Below are 25,866 nucleotides of genomic sequence, written 5' to 3' on the forward strand. Positions count from 1 at the left end.
GTGGGGTAAATAACTGATGGGAAAACCTTGCGAATGAATGGGTGGACACAACAGGTGAATAGAATGGGGCTTGGATAGAAGGGTTGATGGGAGAACTGAGTTAATGGTTGGATAAAGGGTGGTTGAATCGGAAATGCAAGACTAGGAGAAACTGATGGAGTGGAAGAGTTGCGTTAATGCTGGTCCATGCACCGTTCATCATTTAATTATGCTTCGGTGCCTGCCTATGCCATCTTCTGGCTGGGCTTGTACCTGTCAGGGTTTAGCACCCAAGGCCTATGGGATAAAGTGATTAGCGTTGGTCCCTGCGCCGCCCTGTATTTACTTAGGTAGAGAGACAAAATATCGAAATTAAAATATCGAGATACAATAATATTGATGTTTTAATTTCGATGGTACAGAATATCGAAGTGCAAAATATCGACAGACAGAATATCGTTTTTAAGGTATGTATGTTACTAATATCGAAATTTACTAATATCGAAATTTTGTTTAGTGTATTGTATTTTATTATGTTGTTTATATGTTTGTTAAATGTTTTTTAATGTATGTATGGAAATTTGTAATTTTGTTTACATTTTGCGTTTTAGTATCAGAGCGGGTTGTGGGTTTATAGGGGAATAGGGTGGGAAGTAATTTAATAATAATTAATTAATTAATAATTTTTTATACATATTGTTAATTAATAATTAATTGGTGTTTAATTATTATTAATTAGTTAATTGAATTAATTAGAGTTAATGTAGTAGTATTTACTAGTTTTGTTATTGTTTATTAATAATTAATTGCTAATTAATCATTATTAATTAGTTAATTAAATTAATTACAGTTAATGTGCTAATATTTTAAAAAAATGTAATTGTTAATTAATAAATACTTGGTAATTAATTATTATTAAGTGATTAAATGATGTGATGTATTTATGTGTAGTGGGTTGTGTGTTAATAGGGGAATAGGGTGTGACATAATTAAATTAAATTTATTAAAAAGATTGTATTTATGTATTGGTGTTTATTGTTTATTAATTGGTAATTAATATGTATAAATTAGCTCATTTATAATTACATCAATGTAATAATATTCATTGTGATTAATTGATTAATTGATATTTATATTAATTGTGTTTTTTTGTATGTGTAGTGTGTTGTGTGTTAAAGGGGGAGTAGTGTGGGAAGTAATTTTTACCCCCATGCTATCCAACGCTTTCCCTACTGTTGCACCCTTTGAAGTGGGAATAGTAATTTTTACCCCTACGCTATCCAACGCTTTCCCTACTGTTGCACCCTCTGGAGTGGGAATAGTAATTTTTACCCCTATGCTATCCAACGCTTTCCCTACTGTTGCACCCTCGGGAGTGGGAATAGTAATTTTTACCCCTACGCTATCCAACCCTTTCCCTACTGTTGCACCCTCGGGAGTGGGAATAGTAATTTTTATCCCTACGCTATCCAACGCTTTCCCTACTGTTGCACCCTCGGGAGTGGAAATAGTAATTTTTACCCCTACGCTATCCAATGCTTTCCCTACTGTTGTACCCTCTGGAGTAGGAATAGTAATTTTTACCCCTACGCTATCCAACGCTTTCCCTACTGTTGCACCCTCTGGAGTGGGAATAGTAATTTTTACCCCTACGCTATTCAACGCTTTCCCTACTGTTGCACTCTCTGGAATGGGAATAGTAATTTTTACCCCTACGCTATCCAACGCTTTCCCTACTGTTGCACCCTCTGGAGTGGGAATAGTAATTTTTACCCCTACGCTATCCAACGCTTTCCCTACTGTTGCACCCTCTGGAGTGGGAATAGTAATTTTTACCCCTACGCTATCCAACGCTTTCCCTAATGTTGCACACTCTGGAGTGGGAATTGTAATTTTTACCCCTACGCTATCCAACGCTTTCCCTACTGTTGCACCCTCTGGAGTGGGAATAGTAATTTTTACCCCTACGCTATCCAACGCTTTCCCTACTGTTGCACCCTCGAGTGGGAATAGTAATTTTTACCCCTACGCTATCCAACGCTTTCCCTACTGTTGTACCCTCTGAAGTGGGAATAGTAATTTTTACCCCTACGCTATCCAACGCTTTCCTTACTGTTGCACCCTCTGGAGTGGGAATAGTAATTTTTACCCCTACGCTATCCAACGCTTTCCCTACTGTTGCACCCTCTGGAGTGGGAATAGTAATTTTTACCCCTAAGCTATCCAACGCTTTTCCTACTGTTGCAATATGTGGAGTAATTATATATATTAATTTATATGTAGAGTTTTTAATTTATTTTAAATGTATATGTATTAGTAATTTTTAAAAAATGTTTTAATGTTTTTATTTAATATTTGTTAATTTATATGTATTTTTAAATTTTTACATTATTATTAATACATTTAAAAAAATGATGTTTTTGTACTACAATATTTTTTTTCTCGATATTTTTGTACTTCCCTTTATGAAGATATAACTACGATATTTTTGATGTCGATATTTTTGTGTCGATAATTATGTATGTCGATATTCTGTCATAGATTTGTTTACTTACTCTCGATGGAATACACATAGGCCCACTCCTCTCACAGGCTCCATCGCCACAATATCAACATGGCACCCAGCCTGGATGCCATGCCAGCTAACACTGCTGGAGGCATAGATAAGTCACCCCTCTGGCAGGCCTCACAGCCCTAAGGCTTTAGTCCCCTAAGGGGGTCAGCCCCCTAAAAAAAAAAAAAATTAAAGGTGTGTTTTGGGGAGGTAGGGGAGACTCGATCAGCTCCCTATGAGAAACACACATTTTAAAACATTATTTTAGGGGACCGACCCCCTTAGGGGACTGAAGCCTTAGGGCTGTGAGGCCTGCCAGAGGGGTGACTTACCTATGCCTCCAGCAGTGTTAGCTGGCATGGCATCCAGGCTGGGTGCCATGTTAACATTGTGGTGATGGGGCCTTTGAGAATAGTGGTCCTACATGTGTTCAATCGGAGAGTAAGTAAACACAGGGCAGCCTTGGTGGTGGGCGGGGATATGGCTGTTCCCCACACGAGCAACCTATCCAAAAGAACACGTTTCTAGTGTCTTGTGTCTACCTACGTGAGGATTGTGGCACACCGCTATCCACAAGCAGGAAGCTGTTTGAGGTAGGGATTGTTGGAAAGGGGACACTCTCCACCTTTACATCAATGCCTCCCTCAGACAAGGAGGCATCCTGTGCCCCAAAATCCCCACCAGAAATCAGAAAGAGCACTCTGCTGCACCCTCAGCCTTTTTTTTTTTTTTTTTTTTTAAAAGGAAACCTCCGGTGCAAGCACCAGAGGATCCTTTTATTGACTCCCCAGTGCTGGCAAGTGGGTTACCTTATTTCGTTTTGATGCAGTAAGTGACATGATATTATTAACCAAACTTTCCTTTCCATCGGGGAGGATGAAGGGCTACTTTTGACTTTAATTGATATTCCCCTTGTGAGAGTGCCAGATTTACGAGTAAAAACCCATTCTGTCTTTCTCAGCGGATCTTCATTGATAATCATAAGCACTGAATAGAATGGCAAGCTCATTCCCTAAGCCATGAGGAATGAGATTTCGCAAAGTATAAACCTTAAGCAAAGAGTGCACATTATTTATAGTTTTGATGTTCCTTAACATCTGTTATATATGTTCACTTGTACCTTTTCTTCTCTTCCCAGTGCCTGCCTGAACTTTAGCATTTTTAAAATAATTTACATTTGTACTTTGGCACTATCATACCATGGCTGCCTACAACATGCCAGGAATTTGCATCACTGTGCCTCGGCCAGGATGTTGGCAAGGGTTACTATTATTGTGTGAGGGACAGCAAGTGGGCATCCTGTGCCCCAAAATCCCCACCAGAAATCAGAAAGAGCACTCTGCTGCACCCTCAGCCTTTTTTTTTTTTTTTTTTTTTAAAAGGAAACCTCCGGTGCAAGCACCAGAGGATCCTTTTATTGACTCCCCAGTGCTGGCAAGTGGGTTACCTTATTTCGTTTTGATGCAGTAAGTGACATGATATTATTAACCAAACTTTCCTTTCCATCGGGGAGGATGAAGGGCTACTTTTGACTTTAATTGATATTCCCCTTGTGAGAGTGCCAGATTTACGAGTAAAAACCCATTCTGTCTTTCGCAGCGGATCTTCATTGATAATCATAAGCACTGAATAGAATGGCAAGCTCATTCCCTAAGCCATGAGGAATGAGATTTCGCAAAGTATAAACCTTAAGCAAAGAGATTTCTCAAAGAAGTTTGCCCTACTTGGGCTTCTGATCTAGAATGCGATTCAAGACAATAGTGTATTGTAATTTGTGAGTTCCCATCACTACTGTGGAACACTGTATGGTTTGTGAGATTATAGAGCCTGCATTTAGCTAATTTAGTGTGCAGAGAATATATCAATTAGAAAAGAAGCATTCCAGGACTGCGGTTGTATGGAAGCCTGATGTATATGCTCAAAAGGATTGCTCATGAGACGTGCGAGGACAATATTCAACTCCCACAGAGGTAGTGGTCTCCACATTGGAGATTAAATTGCACAAGCACTGATAATTCTGTGCTTATGATGTGAATGGGGATTCCCCTGGGAAAGAACTAGGATTACAGGTAAGAAATCATTCATTATCTACCACACATCCTTGTTCTTCATTTTAATTATTTAGTTTCATTTGTTTTGCATTTGGGTTGGAAAACAGTAACATGTCAATGTATGGGTATTGTTGCAATTTAATTGTATTTAACCACAACATAGGTGCAGATTACAAGGTGAGGGCTGAATTTTGTTTCATGTGCAAACAGGAGCTTGTACATAGCTAGGAATTCTGGGTTGTGTGATAAGTAGCAAACCCTGTTAGATGTCTAGCAGGTCAACCCTCCCAAAATTCATCAGGGAAAAAAGGACTAGAAATAGGGCAAATGTTGTTCAATTTGTTATATTAAAAAACGAATCTGCAATCTGTCCCTTATTTCCATGTTGAAAATGCAGAATAGGACAATTATGCTACACCTAGTAAATACCTCACGCTGAGGCAATGGTATTTAATGGGTGAGGTGAATACCCCACCCTTTGCCACCTAACTCTGGGTCTTGGAAGAAGAATATGCCTATTTTGTTCAACAGTATTATTGTATTAGTACATATTGCATTACTAGTATGAAACTATATTCTGTTATATACAAATGAATTTATTCCCTCTTTGAATTATGTTCTTTTTCTAGTTTACGATCAATTGACTTGAGCAACAACAAGATCGTGGAGCTACCTGGGCCTGCACACTGGGCCTCTTCCAATATAAGGGAACTTATTTTCTGTCACAACCAGATTACTGTTTTGGACTTGCGAGATGCTCCTTCCAAATGGTCAAAGTTGGAAAAGCTGGTCCTATCTTATAATAAACTAAAAGAGGTATAGTAGTCAGTGATCTTTTTTTTGTACATTGTATGTATATATGTGCATTTGTATAGATCAATCCTAGCCAAAGGGCAGCGCGGAGTGTACACGGTCAAAGGCAATGGTACACTGAACAAGTGAGTAGAAAGGTAGCTGGTTTATGGAGTGTTACTGCATCAATATGTAGTGTTCTTAAAAGATGCTGTGGGAACATCACTAGATGTGTTGCACAGTGTACTGCTATGCAAACTGAAGAGTGTATCCTCTTACTCTCATAGCAAGGAGACCTCTTACAGCAATGCCCGAACTGCCTCACCCTGGTCATGAAGATGCATTGGCGTAGGAAGAAACTCCTCCCCCAGTTGTTGAATTGTGCTTGTACATACCACCCTACACCTGATGGCCCATCCCTTGCTGCACACCTACGCCAAGTCTGACACTGAAGCCTGCACTCCTGCTTCATTATTCTTGCACTGCCTTTGAGCCCCCAGCCACTTGCAACTCTTCTCCCCCACAACCCCTGCAGCTATGTTCCATTTCCCCCTTCCCCACCCCACATTTCCCTCAGGCTCATTGGTCTCTACCTGCTACACATCAGGCACTGAGAACCACTGCATAGTCCCTGCCCTTTCCCCCCCTCTCCCAGGCTGCATGATGCACTCCTCTTCTTGTCTCTCTTTCTCTCTCTCTCTCTCTCTATCTATCTCTCCTTCTCTTTTTCCCTCTCCCTCCCTCTGTCCTGCCCTCCCTGCTGGAAGCTGTGACCTTGTGCTGTGTGATGGAAAGGAGAAAAGAAACAGCCCAGGTGGAGCAGCACCAGGAGTCGTAAAGATAATGACTTAAAAAAAAAAGGTTTCTGAAGTGAGTGTGAGAAACTGCATGTTTGCCTGTCTGTGTGGGTGTATTTCTGTGTGTGTGCAAGTTTGAGTGTGCCACTCTGTATATGGTTTTATATGAGTGCTTATGTCTGTGTGTATGTCTGTTTTACCCATTGTCTCAACTCGTGAAATGCAGGCCCTGGCACAACAGTGGTAAAACCTAGCAACATGCGGGGTGGCAAGCCTTGGTAACATACTGGTCTTCACACACTGGTGGTAATTCCAGGCAACATCCTGCCCCTCACATAGTGGTGGTAACCCTGACACAAATGTGACAATCCCTGGCAACATGCTGGCTCTGTAGCAGTGGTGGTAATCTTAACATCACGTTGGCCCTCGCGATATGGTGGCAATCTGCAGCAACATGGACATCTAGGCACAATGATGGGAATTCCTGTTAAACAGCCAGATTTAGCTCATTGGTGGTAATCTCTGATAATATGCTTGCCCTAGTACAAAGGTGGTAAGTCCTGGCAACTTGCTGTCCCTCACACAATAATAGTAACCCTTGCCAACATCCTGGCCGAGGCACAGTGATGCAAATTCCTGGCATGTTGTAGGCAGCCATGGTATGATAGTGCCAAAGTACAAATGTAAATTATTTTAAAAATGCTAAAGTTCAGGCAGGCACTGGGAAGAGAAGAAAAGGTACAAGTGAACATATATAACAGATGTTAAGGAACATCAAAACTATAAATAATGTAGCACTTGTTATGCTTGCAAGTAAATCAGCTTGTAAAATGGCACCTGGATGAATGTGCACATTTCCACTGTGAACAATGACTGAGCTTACATAGGAAAACCAAAAACACAAAAAACAAAACACACATTCACACATACAGTAGGTTTTGCCATTACCAACCCTCTCCTCAAAACTCAGATAGTGGCAAAGACATTTTTTCGAGTTTTTGAGAGATTAGCTAAGCTTGTTCTCTAACATCATATATAGAAAAGGCAACTGTAGTATGTGTTTTTTTTTCCGTGTTTTTGGTTTTCCTCTGTAAACTCAATCATTGTTGCCGTCCAGGAGGAAGCGATAAATGCCTGCTTGTAAGGGGCACAATTCCATCTTTCATCTTAATTCCATTTTATTTTCCTGTGGGGTTCACTTGATGTTGCCAGTATTTACAATTTTCAAGACGCCTACAACATATGTAATACAAATCTCTTAATGGGACAGATAAATAAATGTTGTTTGTGGACTTTACTGCTCTATGAGTGCAGAGACTCTGGTGAATAAGACATATTTAAAAATGCCCCATTTCTGACTATACGTTATTTCCAGGTTTCTACTGGCTCCATAATTTCCTAGCGATATAAAAGTAATCATCTGCCTCTTATTTTTATTGTACAGGAGTGAAAACTACAAATCTGTTGCAAATTGCAGTATTGATACACTGTAAATTATTCACATATTTAGGCAATATTATCCAAGGGGTGAAGTAGTCAATAACTACCTGGGTGTCCCTTCCCATTTGAATTTAATATTGTTTTTGTAAATAAGATCCTTAAAAGTTAGGGTGACATTCCCAAAAGTGGTTGTTAGATGGTGTGTTTTCTTGGACTATTTAGGTGGAAGATTATAAGAACCATTGTTTTGGATTTTTCTGGTGTTATGGCTTCTATTTTTTTATCCAATCGTAATGCTTTATAGTGAATGTCTGTGGAGGGCACAGAAAGGATTGTATACAAAAGGAGACTGCAGATTTTAGTCACACTATAATCATTTTTTTGTGATATCATAAAAAAATTAGAAACTGAGATGAAGTCATTTTAACCTTGGAAAAATGTTGTGTCTCTGCTTGGATTTGAAGAACCATGCTTGAGAGAAAGGTTAGAGTTAAAGTTTGTAGATTTATATAGCACGGCGTATCATCATCATCATAAAATATATTCAAATCTTTTCTTTTTATCCAGAAATGTAAATACAGTTAAAAACTTACTATCAATTAATATATGATACATGATATAACAGTGAAAACTTCATTTGTACAGATCCCCTCATTATCCCATTAAAAAAATATATTGCTTTTCAGCCAGGGGTCCTCCTTCAATCAACTTCATATACTAAATGGTCTAGATATCCAAGAGATCTCTTTCTTTGTATAGACCTGCTTATAAAACAAGCAACAGCTTGACAAGTTAATTGTCAAGGATGCAAATACATTTCATAGCATCCTTGTAAAAGAATTATTTCTTTACAATGAAAATAGGCCATAAAAAGACTTTTCTTATTTCTCAATAAAACTTAAAAAACACCATTGTGGACTGAAATGGTTTCCCATCGCATGGGCATTTATGAATTATTTTCTGCCATTTTTCGTGTTTTGGAAAAGCCACCAGTTCATTGTAACTTTGACCAAATAATTAGGTAGACCAGTCAACTCAATGCTAGCCATATATCTTGATGCACTTGTTTTTTTTCCTCATCTCTCCTAGACCTCTCTTGATTTGTTTCTCTATGTGCAATTTGTTTATCTCACTTTTACCAAATTGCAAGATGCCTGTGGGATTTTTTACTGATAGAGCTTTATCAATAGTCTTCAGCAGCTTGTCCATGTATGCTAGCCATGGGATTTGTGTACCAATGCTAAGCAGTCCTTAATGATATCCCTTGTGAACTTTGGTCCCTCCTTGCACCAGATGTTGTGCCAGGAGCACAAAGCCCTTACTTGAATTAGGTCGGCAACTAGCCAGCTCTTTATGCAAGAGATATGTGGAGGTAGATCTTGGTACGGCCAGCATACGACAGAATAAATTATTTTCACAAGATTGCAATGTGTTAAGATTGGCATTACTCCCACACTACAGAGACATAGGTTGCTACTGGTAGGCATTTACTGCCGTATATTTTAAGCATATCATGGATAGGTTTGCAACCTACCTTGTTACAAACTCTAAAGATCGCCTCCATGGGTCTAATGAATGTAAGTCTGGAGAATAAAATACCTAGGTAGGAGAAGATCTGGACTTCTCTTAACTTGTAATCCCTTACATAATGGTACTCTTTCTTAGCCCTATCTCGACCGCAGACCATCACAAACGTTTTGGTGAGATTTAGTTTTAGGTCTTTCTGCTCCATGTATGAGATGAAGGCTTCTATCCGCTCTTGTAGTCTGTTAGCAGTTCTGGATATTAGAACTGCATTGTCTACATACAGGAGCAGCGGGTCAGTCATGAACCTTTTTTCGGCGCATCAGTATTCAAATTCTGGAGACATATTATGGATCCCATTAATGTATAAGGAGAAGAGAAGTGGTGCGATGACACAGGCCTGTCTTATTCCCCTGGACACCTTGAAATTTGGCGTGCACTTGATCCAGCGGGCTATAGAAAATATATCATAAACTACGCTACCCAACTTCATAACCTATAAACAAAATTCTATACTAAATATGGACCCATTTATGATCCTGATATATTTTGGACCTACTGAATCAGGTGGTCAGAATAAATCTATATACACATTATCTACAAACTATATACATATTTATACATTTGCAGAAAGAATATTGTCATTAGAATAAAACTCAACCATTTAAACGACCACCATAGGCGACGTGATCTAGCTAAAGGTAACCTAAACTTCTAAATAACCAAGACCAGCTTGTTTGTTAAAAGTAAGATTTTATTTTCTAAATTATGGTATATAAGTTGAAAGTTTTATAAATGAAATTTATTTGCAATAAATCAAGCATGATGGTAAGAAATATGAGAAAAATACAATTTAAGCAATTGAATTAATTTTAAAGAAATTATATAAAGTTTAGCATTTCTAAAACCTATTTCCCTAACTGAGCTAAATAGACAGAAATTAAAGTAAAGATCTTTGAGGATTCTTACGTGCTCCACGCAAAGTCCAGCAGCACATCACCCTCATCGGAAAGTCAGAAAGCAGCAGCCAGCCCAACCCTAAGGGCATGACTTTTTATACCTTTCTACGCTAACTAAACTAGCAAAGGAAAGTTTTCAGAAATCTTCGACGTCCCATTGGCTGAGAGTGACAAGTGACATGTCACCCGATTCTTAAAAAGTTCCACAAAATCATGTCTTACAAAGACCATTGTCTCTTCCACGTGAAGCCAGAAGCTTCCTGCGATTGCAACTTTGTATTAAGTCATCCTCGCAGCTTCCATAGTCTTTCAGTACAACTTCCGCGGATGCCAAGTTAAGGACTGACAAAAAGTTCACTTTCGACCTTGGCCATGTCCGACAGAATGATGTCAGCTCATCAGTTTTTGCTTTGTGAATGCAGCTTCAATAAACGTTTTAATTCAGAATGGGCGTCTCGTGACTTTCTGCAGAATTATAGATCAGCTCTTTTCTGCGGTTCAAATAACTAGGCCCAAAAGCAGGCAACTTATGTTTTCTAGTATAAAACAAACACAAGAAAAGTATTAATGTAAGAAATAAAGTATATTCTGTATCCACCCCATGGTTTACTAATTAATTAACCCACCCGATTAATCAAAATGTTACCTAGCCATTGCAAACAAATAAAGCAGCGTTTATATTTACCAGTCTCCGTTTTCTATGAGACCCATATGCACCTAGAATAGTAGAAATGATATCACACAGACAAGGAAAAGCAAAACAAGCACATGCTTCGTTTAAGTTTGCAGCAGTTAGTAATGACAAAAACGAAAACAATAAATTATTTTATTATTTTGCACAAACAGAAAGATGCAACATTTATGCACGTTTATGAGCACACATGTTAGTCCCCCCACGTGTAAAGTTTAATCTAAGTTGTATTAGCACAACATATCACAAATCATTAATATTATTATTCATGTTATGGAAATGTGACTTTGCGAGTTTAAACAAAATTTTGTTTTCTATCTCGCTCCATCAACTCCCTCATCTGGTGATTAACAAATCACCACACCAGCACTCAAAATTTTGATAAATTAAATTTTTAAGAAATCGATTCAAATTCATTTGTATTAGTAAACCTAAAAATCTGTTTCAGCATATTCTTTGCAATTAACATGACGCTCTCTATGTAACTCCTGCAACTCGATCTCCCTTTCCTCTTCTTTTCTCAGTTTATAGATTCTCTTCTTTTCCTTCAACTGTTTCTTTCTTTTATGTAACAAACAACCTAATTTAGTCAAAATAAAAATGAATACTATTATAATCAAAGGTGCCAGAATCTTGCCAAGAATTGAACTTCCGATATTATGAAACCAGTTTTTAATTGCTTGAAACCTTTTTGAAAGTTTCCCTGTAAAATCTTCTTCTTCTAAAGGAATTATCTCTGAATGCAATTGTGTAATATTCTTAATATACATTTCAATATTCTTACTTTCATCCGGTATATATGTACAGCAATGTTGGACATGTAAAATGCCACAGACTCCTCCCTCTTTTGCTAGGAGAATGTCTAAAGCAAGACGATCTTGAATTACCATGGATCTAATAGCAATAACTTCAACATTCACTAATTGAAATCCATCAGCAGTGTCAGTTGATAATCTGTCAACTATAGTGGACAATTTTCTGATTCTCCCTGCATTTAGGGTTATACCAACAAAAGGTATTACAGCTTGAAAAATATCTCCCAGAACTTCGGTAAAAGTTTCTCTTTTAGCTCTATTTACATAATTATGAATTTTAAACAATCCTTCTGAATCTCTGTCAACATGAAACACTTTAGGAAAAACAATTCCCACATAACAAGTTCCATACCAATGGTCTGGAAGGTTGTAGTAGGCTTTATCACCACAAACAAAGTAAATCCCAGGAAAAATAGGATCTTTCCCACCTTTAAATCCCCAACCTCCCATAATCTGATAAGTATCTTCACAGTTACTTGCACCTACAAAATAATTATCAAAAAGTGTATTATCTCTTCTAATGCAAAGCTTTCCACTAACAGGTTTGTCTATGTGAATTGCAATATTTTCAAGCATTTTGCCATTTAATTTTTCATCCTCTTTTTGCCAGAAGGATGACTTAGTCTGCTTGACTAATTCATTTCTCTTATAAATTGCTCTTCTCTCCTCAACCATATTCAAAAATTTCTTTCCTTCAGCACTTAATTTACATGTTAGATTATTCTTGTAAGCATACTCATAAGTGAGTTCGTTAGTAACAAGGAAATATTCTCTCAATTGTTTTGCTTTCTTATGCTTATTTAAAGCATTATCAATCTTAACATTAGCAAAAATCTCATCATAATTTGAATAGTAATATTCTAAACGTCCAGTTTGGTAAAATAAACTAGTTAATACACTACATGTTACAGCATAAGTGAGAGGAAGCATATTATATGTTACTCCCTCGGAAACAGAAGCAGGTAACTTAACACAGACATAACAGTCTTTTGCATCCATTACCTTTACATATTCACTCAAAAGCTTTGTGAATGTATTGCTTGAAAAATCACCTATTGATTTATCTTGATGAATGTTAGGCTGATGATCAATTACTTTTGCAGATGCACTATGTTTAGTTTGGCTAACCAGAGCTTTGCTTGTTATGTTAACTTTGTGTAATTCTCTATTCATTTCTAAAGGTATAATCACAGCTAGCACCAACCAGAGCAGAACTAAAATGAGCAGACATACCAGAGTCATCTTACAGCATCTTTTAAAAACAGAACATTTTGAAGTGTTCTCCTTAACGTAAGGCATTTTTAGGTTAGTTTTAGCCTCAAAAATAAAAATAAATTTTAAAATTTATATACACCCCCCTTTTAAAATATATTTTTCTTTTATAACCCTAAACAAGATTTCTTCGACCTTATGTCATACATAAGTTTTCTTCAACTTAAACAGTTTTTCTTCGACCTTGTGTCAACTAACAGATTTTCTTCAGCCTTTTGCCAATTTAATAATTCTGTACTTCAATCATTGTCACTAATTTCTTGGATTTCGTTTTCTTCTTCACTACTATCATATATGTCAATAACAGGTGGAATTACTAAGTAAGTCCACTCAGGAGACTTGTATTTCTGGTTTGGTCTAATTATTCTCTTCCCTTTTCTCGATATCACTTCAATTTTTCTTCCAACTCCAACTTCTTTTCCTGGACTCTTTTGACTACTTATTTCTTCAACTTGTTCTATTGGCTTTTTGATCAATCTGACTCTCAATCTTCCACCAGGCCAGTAGTCTGCTTTTCTCACGTACTTCTTCTTTGGTTCAGAATTATTTGATTCTGACTTCCAAGTTCTTTTCTTTCCGTTTTCACTTCCACCTTCCACGTCACTTTCTTCAGTTTCGTAGTCTGAAATTTCAATTGACTCAGGAACTTCTCTATTCGGCAATTTCACTCCTTCAGGAACTTCACTTTGTCTTCCATCACTGGTACTCGGTAATTCGTTCTCCTCTTCTTCTTCAATTACCTCTAGCTTCCCAGATTTCGGATTTCTGTTCCTTACTTCAGAGCTTGTTCTCTGCCTTTCGGTACTCTCCTGGTCTGAAACTTCTTTTGGTTCAGCTTCTTTGTCTTCAATAGAGACAACCGAATCTTCAGTTATCTTTCCTTTTAACAGATTCTCTTCACCTTCAGAATCTATTTCAATTATTTCTAAGTCTTTTCTTGTCAGATTTCCATTCACTGGTACAGTTTCCAGATGTCGACTTTCTTGTCGATCTTCAGAATCTGGAATTACTTCACCTTCTGTTCTGTCTTCTGCTTCAGAATCAGAATCATCTGTGGTATCACTTTCAACATCAGAATTCTCAGGAGTTGGTACGGGAATAGTATGACTTGGATGAATCCAGCGCTTCAATCCTCTGCACTTTACAGCATTAGTAGTGATCAAGATTACCTGCCTAGGTTTCTGCCATCTAGGAGATAGACAATTCCTCCTCCGATGTACTTTCCTTCTGACCCAATCGCCAGGTCTCAGATCATGAGTCAAAACTTTTTCATTTGATTGAGCTTCAGTTCCCACCTGATTAGACACAGAAGTTACCATATCAGATAACCTTTTACAGTAATCCAAAATTGCACTGTCATTTATGCTCAACAGTTTACCTATAGGTACAAAAGCTTGCCTCATAACTCTTCCCATTAAAATTTCATGAGGACTCAGACCTGTCTTTTTATCTGGTGTACTTCTTAATGACATCAAAACAAGTGGAAGAGCATCAGTCCACTTAACTCCTGTCTCTAGACACATTTTTCCAATTCTGTTTTTGATAGTTCCATTTATTTGTTCAACTACACCTGATGCCTCTGGTCTGTATGCACAGTGTATTTTCTGCTCAATGCTCAAAGCTTCACAAATTAACTTCAACAGTTTGTTATCAAAATGGCTTCCTCCATCACTCTCAATAGTGACTGGAAAACCGTACCTTGGGATGATTTCTCTAAGCATTAGTTTTGCTACTGTAATTGAATCACAATGTCGTGTAGGGAAAGCCTCTACCCATCTTGAGAATAAGCATACAATTACAAGTACATATTTCAAACAGTTGTGTAAGGGCATTTCAATGAAATCTATTTGTAACCTGGTAAAAGGACCACCCTCTCGACCAATTATTCCTGTCCCCACCACTGATTTCCTGTTTGGATTCATTTGTTGGCATGACAAACACCTTTGACAAAAAGATTCTGCAATGGTTCTAAATTTGGTATTGAACCATGTTTCTCTAAAAAGCCTGACCATAGAATCTCTTCCTAGATGTGCAGGACCATGATATAATCTGGCCATGTCAGCAATTAAGCAATTTGGTAAGACTATTCTGCCATCTTTGTAAACCCACACTCCATCTTCTTCACGTGGTCTACAATCTGATCTTAACCATAGGTCTTTTTCTTCATCATCTGCTTCGTTTTGTAAATCTCTAATCTCATGCCATGTTTCTACAACAGTTGTTAGCATTAATGAATTTGAATCAGTTTCTTTACTCCTCTCCCGATTGTATGAATAATTTTTCCTTGCGCAGTACTTTGCTGTTTCGTCTGCGAAGGCATTTCCCTTGGAAATATAATCAGTTCCTCTAGTGTGCGCTGCACACTTGACTATGGCAATTTCTTTTGGCAATTGTATTGCTTCAATTAATCTTCTAATGAAAACTGCATTTTTAATTGGTGATCCTGTTGATGTCATGTATCCTCTCTGTGACCAGAGTTGTCCATAATCATGCACAACTCCGTACCCATACTGACTATCAGTAATGATGGTAACTCTTATATCTTTTGATATTTCACATGCACGAATTAAAGCAATCAATTCAGCCACTTGTGCTGAACGAACTCCTTCAAGACATGATGCTTCTTCAACATCTACAACTGTACAAACTGAGTATGAAGCTTTCAAGACACCTCCTTCGGATCTTAAGCATGAGCCATCTACAAAGTAGACAAAATCCGATTCAGACAAAGGTCTGTCTTTGATGTCTTTTCTTGGTTTAGTGCAGAATTCCATGACATCTAAACATTCATGTTCTGTCTCAATGTCATCAACAATTTCAGAATCAGGCAGTAATGTAGAAGGATTCAGATTCAAACATCTTGAAATCGAAACATTATCTGCTCCCAGTATGATTTTCTCATACTTTGTCAATCTGCTACTTGTTAAATGTTGAGTCTTACCTCTTGTCAGTAATATTTCAACTGAATGAGGCACAAAAACTTTCACAGGAAATCCCATAATGATTCCTTCACTTTGTTCAAGGCTGATACTTGTAGCTGCAACTGCTTTTAAACAACCTGGTAATGCTTTTGCAATTGGATCAAGAACTGCAGAGAAGTATGCAATAGGTTTCTTTAGATTTCCATGTCTCTGTATTAATACAGATAATGCACATCCTTCTCTCTCACTGCAATACAGTTCAAAATCTTTCTCATAATTTGGCATACCCAAAGCAGGAGCTTGGCATAAGCTCTTTTTCAGGTTCTCAAAAGATTCCATCTCAGCATCATTGAGAATAATTGGATCTTTTACATCTGATTTGGTCAATCTTTGTAGTGGTTTTGCAATTACTGAAAATCCACTTATCCATTGTCGACAGTAACCTACCATTCCCAGGAACATTCTGACTTGTCTTTGTGTTCTTGGCGGTAACATTGCTTGAATCATTTTTATTCTCTCTATTGTTACTTGTCTTTTTCCTTTTGCAATTCTGTGACCAAGATATTTTACTTCTTGTTTGCAAAACTGTAGTTTTGCTGGAGACACTTTATGTCCTTCTTCTGCAAGTCGATTTAACAAAATTATTGTGTCTGTTACACAATTTTCTCTTGTCTTTGCAGCTATTAACAAATCATCAATATACTGCACCATCGTAGACCTACCTGGTAAGTCTAAATCTTCTAATGATCTTTTTAACAATTCATTAAAGATTGAAGGACTTTCTGTATAGCCCTGAGGGATTCTTGTCCATCCAAGGGTCTTACCTTGGAATCTGAAAGCAAAAATTTCATAACTGTCTGGGTGTAAGGGAACAGTAAAGAATGCATTGCAAAGGTCAATAACTGTATACCACTCAGCATCATGTGGAATCTGAAATAGAATTACTGCTGGATTTGGAACCACAGGACAACATGGAATGACAATTTGATTAATCTTTCTCAAATCTTGTACGATCCTAAAAGTTCCGTTAGACTTTTTAACTCCCATAATTGGTGAATTACAAGAGCTACTCTTCATTTCCTTTAATACACCTTGCTTGATTAATTTTTCAATTATAGGTGTAATACCTTCAATTGTCTCTGTTTTCATTTTATACTGTGGAGTGTTTGGAAATTCTATTCCTTGTTTCAATGCAATTTTTACAGGATCTACGTTTTTCATCAGACCCATCTCATTCCCAGTAAAATCCCATATTTCGGATTTCACTGTTTCTTTTAGCTCTTCAGGTAAATCCTTTTCTTCAAATGCAGGAAACAATTTTGTTTCTTCTGCTTCCATCATCATCATTGTCATTCTATACAAACCATCTTCCTCCATTGTTTGTAATTCAACTCCTTCAGGAGAACAATATATTCTACAATTCATTTTACATAGGATGTCTCTACCTAATAGATTTACTGGACTACTGTTACAAACCACAAATCTGTGTTTGTCTCTGTAATTTCCAATTTCAACTGGTACTGGATCAGTTAAGTCTGTTTTAATTTGCTGATTACTTACTCCCACAACTTGGATGGTATCCCCAGAGAGAGGTAGGTTTTCAATTTCCACTGATCTAACAGTAGAACGGGTAGCACCAGTGTCCACTAGAAAAGTGATGTCTACATCATTAACTTTCCCGTTTACATAAGGACCAGACTGGTCAACCTCAAGAGTGGCTCCAACAACACACTCTTCCTCCTCTCTCGGGCACCGTCAGCAATAATCATCAGTATCACTGTCTTGACTTTCTGTTAATAAAAATTGTTGTGAAGCATTTTGCATTTGAACCTTTTGCTGCTTTTGCTGTTTTTGTGGTTTTATTACCTGTTCACATCCCTGAAATCCCACGTTTGGATTATATTTTTGAACTCCCCACAATTCGGAAAAGGTGGTTGTGGTAACTGGTCTTGACGATTATTCACCTGTTGTTGTTGTTGTTGTTGTAACTGTCGTTGAATATTAAATTCATTTAACCCCTGTTGCATCTGTAGCTGTTGCTGTAGGTTAACACCATTCTGCATCTGTGGATTCAATAAGGGATTCTTTGAGTTTCTAGGAGGATGAGGACACTCGTCCCTCCAATGTCCAATTTCGCCACAATTAAAACAAGGTAATCTTTGTTTCAGCTCTTCTATCTTTGGGCTAAATTTCTTTGGGAAATTATTACCTTTAAACTTTCCTTGTATCTGGTTTGTATTTCCAGTTTGAACAAAATTAGTGTTCTTATTTCCCATGCTGGCAATCTGTTGCTCAGCCACCTTTACCTGAGCCCACATGGCTTTCTCCTTCAGCTTCTTCTGTTTTACTTCTAATTCATCGCTACAATATTTTGCTTTTCTTAGAATATCATCTACAGATAGTGCTTGCCATCCGACAATACTAGTTCTGATCATTTCTCCAATTTCAGGTTTTAGTCCATAAACAAATCTATAGATAAAATGACTCATGTCTTTTTCATCTAATTTTTCATAACCACTGTATTGTTTAAAGATTAACAATAGTCTTTCATAAAAAGAATGAACTGATTCTTTTGTTTCTTGTTCTGTTCTTTCTATTTTAACCCAATCAACTTCTTTGGGTGGAATTTTGTTTTTCATCCAAACAATTACTTTCTCATAGAAATCCATTACAAGTGGATTTGGGGCACCTGTTTCTTTAATTCGCTCAGGTTCTGCTTTTGGCCAACTAATCGATATTTTGCATTCTGTCCAAAGATCAGATGGAACTACAATATCAAAAAATCCATCTAAATCAGTCCACAGAACTTTTGACACTTTGATAAATCTATCGACTTGCCTGTACCACTCAACTGGTTTCTCCCTCAATTTTGGAAAGTCATTTGTGAATAACAGAATGTCTTGTCTTGACCATGGGACATGAACATATCCTCCACCTGCAACTTCCCTCATTGGAAATTGTTTTGACAATTTTTCCAATCTTTCATCTTCCTTCCTTTTGGTCCATTTCACTCTCCATTTGTTCAGTTCTCCTAGCTTTTTGATATAGACAATCAAATCTTTAATGTGAACTATTCTTCCCATTGAGTTCAAACTCTCAATGTCACTTTCTGAAAAATCTAATCTGTAATGCTTTGCAAAATTCTTTTGTTTACTTACATCGATTTCAAGTTCTGCAGCTAGATCCTCTAATTGATCATATTTATTTTTCGTTTTCCACTGAATACTTTTGCAAATGAATAGTAGTTCATCATCCCGATAGTAATTTAAACTATCTGGGCCAATTGTTCCAATTATTAATTCTTCAATATTAGCTTTTAATTTGGCCACATCAAGTTTTGGTGTGGTTACCCTAACTTCAGGACTTCCTACATCTGACATAGCACCCATTGGTGTTTTTGGAGATAAATCCTCATTAAAGGTTAAATCAGGCATTCTCGATCTAGAAGTGTTTAATTCAGTTAAGTCTGAATAAAATTTTTCAGTAACCTTTTGAGTTTCTGTATTTAAAGGAATAGTTAATCCATTTTTGTTTGTATCTCTTTGATCAAATACAGGTTGAACAGGACCTATTGTTACTGGAACTGTGACAGCTTCCATGCCTTTTGTCATTCTTTTAATTAATTCTTCTTTAGACCTTAAATATTCATTATAATCAACATCCTCAACATTCCTTGTCTCTCTTGCATAATCTTTTGGAGGTTCCCTTGCTCTTGGAGTCATTGTAAAATGTCTACCTTCATTTCGAACATTCTCAAATTCTGATCTTCTAGGAGTTTCAGTGATTTCACTATTATTTGGATAAAGTTTAGGAGCTTCACTAATTGGAGGTGCACTCGGTGAAGTTTCAGTAGAAACCACCGGAGTAGACCATGATCTAGGAGGTCTCAAAGGCTGATTAGGCTGTTTCTTTCTAGCAGTTGTATATATTTCTTCCATAACTGCATCCTCAGATTCACTTTCCATAGATTTCCCTGTAGGAGAACCCATTACCATTTCATGAATTAAATATAATCCTTCACTCATGTTTCCCTGTCTCCACATTCGCAATCTATCTTCATGAGTTTCTCTTTTCCATGATGGATTTTTAGAAGGTCTTTTAATTCCACTAGCTTCTCTTTGTAATTGATACATCTCGTCTTCCCACTCAACTAAAGCTTCAAATTGAGTTGGTCTCGGTTTTGGAACAAGAGCATTCATTTTCTCTCGTAAGTTTCTTAAAACTCTTACATTAAATGAACCATCATCAGGCCAAGCTAAAACACCGTCGTTTTTAGTATAACGTTTCCAACTGTCGAACCATAAGACAGTATGATATCCGTATTCACCTTCCATGTACGCTGCAGGTGTTTTATACTTATGAAGTAGTTTACCACCTCGCGTTTCGATTTTCTTGTCAGGTGAAAATAAATTCTTAAATTTCTGAAATAATGTTGTCTTTTTCTCAACATGTTTAAAATGATAACTCATTTTTAAAAGTTAAATTTAATTCACAAAATCGTTCGTAAAATATTTCCGGGATGTTCCGCAAAACAACCAATCCGTGCGCGAAACACACCAACAAGCCAATGGCAGTTGAGCTGCGTCACTTTTCAGCTCGACCAATAAATTTGGAGATTTTCCGAAGGACCAATCAGCTCACAGGCTGTCAGAGACTCAGGAGCCAATCAGAATACTGCTTGTGACGTAGGTCACCCAATCCCAGCGCGGCTCTGTGACGTACACAGCAGCTGCGGTTTCTCGCTTCTCACTCCTGGCGCTTACCCCTCCTTCACAAAATCTTTTCACAGCGCCATTTTAAGGACACTTTTCAGTGTAAATTAATTCTTAACAATGACTATAAGGACAACATCTGTTCGTTTCACTAATTAGGATAGTTTACATACATTCAAGTATCCACACTTCGGAATAGACGGCGCTATTCACACTAAGGATAATATTCAATTGTCAGTAGAGTAACTTTACCCCACCCTTCTAACACGTATAATTATGAACTCGCTTTGCTCTGAACCCACCGCGAAGTGAAAGTTCTAAGAGTTCCACTTGAACATAAAATACAATTCAAACTCGCACTTTTACACGGAAATTTCCCTAAATTCAAACACACATGAAATCCGTACAGGACTCTCACCTGTTTATAGAATTCATGCACCGTTAGCAAAATAACGACGTTATCCGTACAGGGCTCTCACCTGTTTATAGATATGAAACATGTACCCGTACAGGACTCTAACCTGTTTATAGATAATCATGTACCGACGTTAATTTTACCCTTCACTCAAGCTCGGATATAACTAATACTCTCATCACAGTGAGTTTTATGGAAGGCGCTTTGTCCCTATTCTCATGCTGTTTTGATTTCTTAGAAAATCCTCACTATACAAGATTCAGACCTAGCCCTAAAACTGTGCTGCTCGGCGACAACACTATGGTACACGGCGATACCTCTTGTGATACTCGGCGATATCACTACAAACAGAACAGATGGCTTGCGTGACTAATTTCTCGCCACACAATCTATACCGGTATAGCTTACAGATAGGCACGAAAAACGAACTTAACATGTGTTAAAACATCGATCCTATTTCTATACCATGACGTAACCCTTAGCAACCAACATATTACCTTGGTTACCTCTTAGCAACCATCAATTTCTGCTACCAGAGAATTGATCCAGCGGGCTATAGAAAATATATCATAAACTACGCTACCCAACTTCATAACCTATAAACAAAATTCTATACTAAATATGGACCCATTTATGATCCTGATATATTTTGGACCTACTGAATCAGGTGGTCAGAATAAATCTATATACACATTATCTACAAACTATATACATATTTATACATTTGCAGAAAGAATATTGTCATTAGAATAAAACTCAACCATTTAAACGACCACCATAGGCGACGTGATCTAGCTAAAGGTAACCTAAACTTCTAAATAACCAAGACCAGCTTGTTTGTTAAAAGTAAGATTTTATTTTCTAAATTATGGTATATAAGTTGAAAGTTTTATAAATGAAATTTATTTGCAATAAAGCAAGCATGATGGTAAGAAATATGAGAAAAATACAATTTAAGCAATTGAATCAATTTTAAAGAAATTATATAAAGTTTAGCATTTCTAAAACCTATTTCCCTAACTGAGCTAAATAGACAGAAATTAAAGTAAAGATCTTTGAGGATTCTTACGTGCTCCACGCAAAGTCCAGCAGCACATCACCCTCATCGGAAAGTCAGAAAGCAGCAGCCAGCCCAACCCTAAGGGCATGACTTTTTATACCTTTCTACGCTAACTAAACTAGCAAAGGAAAGTTTTCAGAAATCTTCGACGTCCCATTGGCTGAGAGTGACAAGTGACATGTCACCCGATTCTTAAAAAGTTCCACAAAATCATGTCTTACAAAGACCATTGTCTCTTCCACGTGAAGCCAGAAGCTTCCTGCGATTGCAACTTTGTATTAAGTCATCCTCGCAGCTTCCATAGTCTTTCAGTACAACTTCCGCGGATGCCAAGTTAAGGACTGACAAAAAGTTCACTTTCGACCTTGGCCATGTCCGACAGAATGATGTCAGCTCATCAGTTTTTGCTTTGTGAATGCAGCTTCAATAAACGTTTTAATTCAGAATGGGCGTCTCGTGACTTTCTGCAGAATTATAGATCAGCTCTTTTCTGCGGTTCAAATAACTAGGCCCAAAAGCAGGCAACTTATGTTTTCTAGTATAAAACAAACACAAGAAAAGTATTAATGTAAGAAATAAAGTATATTCTGTATCCACCCCATGGTTTACTAATTAATTAACCCACCCGATTAATCAAAATGTTACCTAGCCATTGCAAACAAATAAAGCAGCGTTTATATTTACCAGTCTCCGTTTTCTATGAGACCCATATGCACCTAGAATAGTAGAAATGATATCACACAGACAAGGAAAAGCAAAACAAGCACATGCTTCGTTTAAGTTTGCAGCAGTTAGTAATGACAAAAACGAAAACAATAAATTATTTTATTATTTTGCACAAACAGAAAGATGCAACATTTATGCACGTTTATGAGCACACATGTTAGTCCCCCCACGTGTAAAGTTTAATCTAAGTTGTATTAGCACAACATATCACAAATCATTAATATTATTATTCATGTTATGGAAATGTGACTTTGCGAGTTTAAACAAAATTTTGTTTTCTATCTCGCTCCATCACACTCTCCTTCCCTCCCGTACCTTACTCTTGATGACAGTCTTGCATATAATTGTGATAAGAATGAGACAATATCATCAGGGGCACCCATATCAATCATTGCTTCCCACAATTTAGCATGATTTACTCAGTCAAAGGCCGAACTTAGGTCTGCAAAGCATAAGTGAATGTGTTCTTCCTTAGCCATCATATATTTGTCAATAATTAGATTCAAATGTATGCTCTGCTCTACTGTCCCCATCTCCCCCCTAAAGCCATATTGGGTTTCAGTCAAGGTGTTACTATCGTTGACCCAATTCTCCAATCTTCCAAGGACTGTGCCCCCATGATCTTAATAGATGAGTATAGGAGGGTTTTGGGGCGGTAGCATCTCACGTCTCCCCGACCCCCCTTATTAAAAATGGGGACGATTACACTATATGTCCATGTCTTGGGGATGCAGCCTTTTTGCAGCTGCATTACAGACCTGGGTTAAAATAGGTGCTCATAACTGTGTATTTTTTATATGCATCGGTTGGGACCCCATCGGGGCACGGGCTCTTACCCCCTTTCATTTTATTAATTGCTATCGTTTAACCTAATTTGTTGAAGAGGTATCATAGCTATAGAGGGCAACTGTTCTGTATTATTAGTAAGTGCAATGAAAATTCTGCTGAAATGAGTAAGCCAATCGTTTGGGGCAATGACTGTTTCAATGATGGGGCCATGTTCATCTTTCCATATTGGTGAATTTATCACTTTCCAGAAAAGGATGGAATCCCTGGTGTCTGCAGCTTGATTCAGTTTCAACCAGGCCTCCTCTTGTACCTCCCTCTTTCTTCTTAATAATATGGCCTGTTTATATAGTAATCTAAGTCGCTTCATTTTTATCCTATCTCTAGGTATTATGTGTAGGGCCTTATTTAACGCTTGTTTTGCCCATGTACGATCATGCTTAAACCAGCCTTTTGCCTGTCTCTTTTTCATAGTGCTGTCTTTTCTTAAGGTAATGGCTGTTGCCATGGTAAATCTCTCATAGGCGGTCGTAATCATATCCGGGGAGGAGGTAATATCAGTACAATGGCGAAACTTTCTTTGCTATCTTTAACAACCTTGTGCAGCATAGTATCTTCATAAATCCCTGTCCATTTTATGCTAATAGTGTTGTTCCTGGCCGCCACTATATTTGGCAATAGTAATTTGTCCTCAGGCAAATTTATTTTAACATTTATGGGCAGGGTCAGTGGGGTGTGATCACTAAATCTAGTGAATTCACTATTTGGTTGACCACAGTATTTAAGGCGAGTAGTGGATACTATAATGTGATCAATGCATGTTGGATTTCCTCTACCTCGCAAGGTTGAAATTGGTGTTTCTCCCCCATCCCCTCTTGATACTAAAACTTCAAGACTATGTTTGCACAGGAGCTCATTTAGCTTTCCTCCATAATGGGAAATGATGTAAGTTAATCCCGGTTATATCAGTGAATCCACAAATGCTCATTCCTGTAAAGCTACATTTACTGATATTAAAATCCCCGATCCAGATACTTGTGTATGAGGAGTCCACCCCCTTTATAAAGCTGGCCATTACTCTCTCCAACTCGTTCACAACCTTGTAACGAGTAGCATTAATTGTTATAAAAAATCACCACGATAAATGGTTGTTTTTCCCCCATTAGTAAGAGAACCAGTTGAAAATAGGGGACGCCTTTATAGATCTTTCTAAGTTCTATTGGCGCTATAGTGGAGATAAAAATTGCCAAGCCTCGCTTTGCTCGCCCAGATACTGTTGGTATAGCTGGGGTTGAGACAGGAACAAAACCATCAATATGTGGCTCATGAGTATACCATGTCTTCTGAAGACATAGGAGATGAAGTGATGTTATGCTATCTAGCCATTCTTTATCTTTCAGCTCATTCTTTATCCCAGCTAAATTCCATGATCTAAGCTTTATTTGGGTAGTTATTTGGGTTGGCTTTTTAGCTGTCCATTGATAGTAAACTCCTTTGGGCTTATCTCCCTGGAATTTATTTCTATCTCCCCTTGTTCATTCTGTCAGTCCTGATCGGCTAAACTAGAAAATGGGGCATAATGGTTAAAACAGGCTACTGTAGGGCCCTTACTAAGTGTATGTACCGGGTTAGCCCTTCTGTGGGTGGGTAGATGGGCAATTAAGGAAGGGGGCTTATAGAAAAAACCTAATGGGACGGCGGCCACTCGTTCTTCCTTGTTGATTATGTACTGTTGTCTGGATTGGATCTTCTTAAGTGAAAGACTTGCCACTTCTGAGTGTCGGAAATTATTAACTATGCAGTCCCCAGCACCCTTTTTAGGTCTCGTCTGGCGTTGCAGCGCAAAAGCACTGTTGCCAGCGAGACCTATTGTTGTTGTTTTGCCTCCCAAGGGAGACAGGCCGGTGCACGAGCCGCTTAGGGTCTGTGGACGCGCTTCGCACACGCACACACACAGCGTTACTGAGGCCGGCCGAAGGCACGCACACATGCGCATAGACACACAGACAGGCACACACACACACGCACACACATACACATACACTGCCGCCGCGCCCCCCACGCACACACACAGACGCACACACACACACACATACACACACACACACACACACATACACACACACCGCCGCCGCTGCCCCCCCACACCCCCTCCCCCCCACAACTAAGCCCCACTTACCGCATCAGCGGCCTCAGCTGCCACTCCTGACTTCTGCTGCCACCGCGGGGCTCTCCCTCAGGCATGGGAGCCTCGCGTCACCACTGCTCCTCTGGGCCATCCACTCCGTGGGCGTGGGCTTCTCGCAGAACACGGAGTCCCACCCCACGACTTGCTCACTTTGCCACTGGATTCAAGCAAGCCGGGCTGAAGA

The 25,866-nt window shown here is 38.1% G+C and overlaps 1 protein-coding gene across 2 annotated transcripts in view; it reads left to right on the plus strand.

Moving 5' to 3' along the window:
* Positions 1-25,866, plus strand: part of LRRK2 (leucine rich repeat kinase 2) — a 2,266,429-nt gene that overhangs the window by 972,314 nt on the left and 1,268,249 nt on the right. For both annotated transcript variants that reach the window (XM_078680082.1, XM_078680090.1), the window contains one exon: positions 5,214-5,400. In XM_078680082.1, the coding sequence (XP_078536208.1) occupies positions 5,214-5,400 (187 nt within the window). The remainder of the gene's footprint in view (positions 1-5,213; positions 5,401-25,866) is intronic.

The sequence above is a fragment of the Lissotriton helveticus genome, chromosome 1_1 (genome assembly GCF_964261635.1).
Source record: "Lissotriton helveticus chromosome 1_1, aLisHel1.1, whole genome shotgun sequence".
Classification (NCBI taxonomy): Eukaryota; Metazoa; Chordata; class Amphibia; order Caudata; family Salamandridae; genus Lissotriton; species Lissotriton helveticus.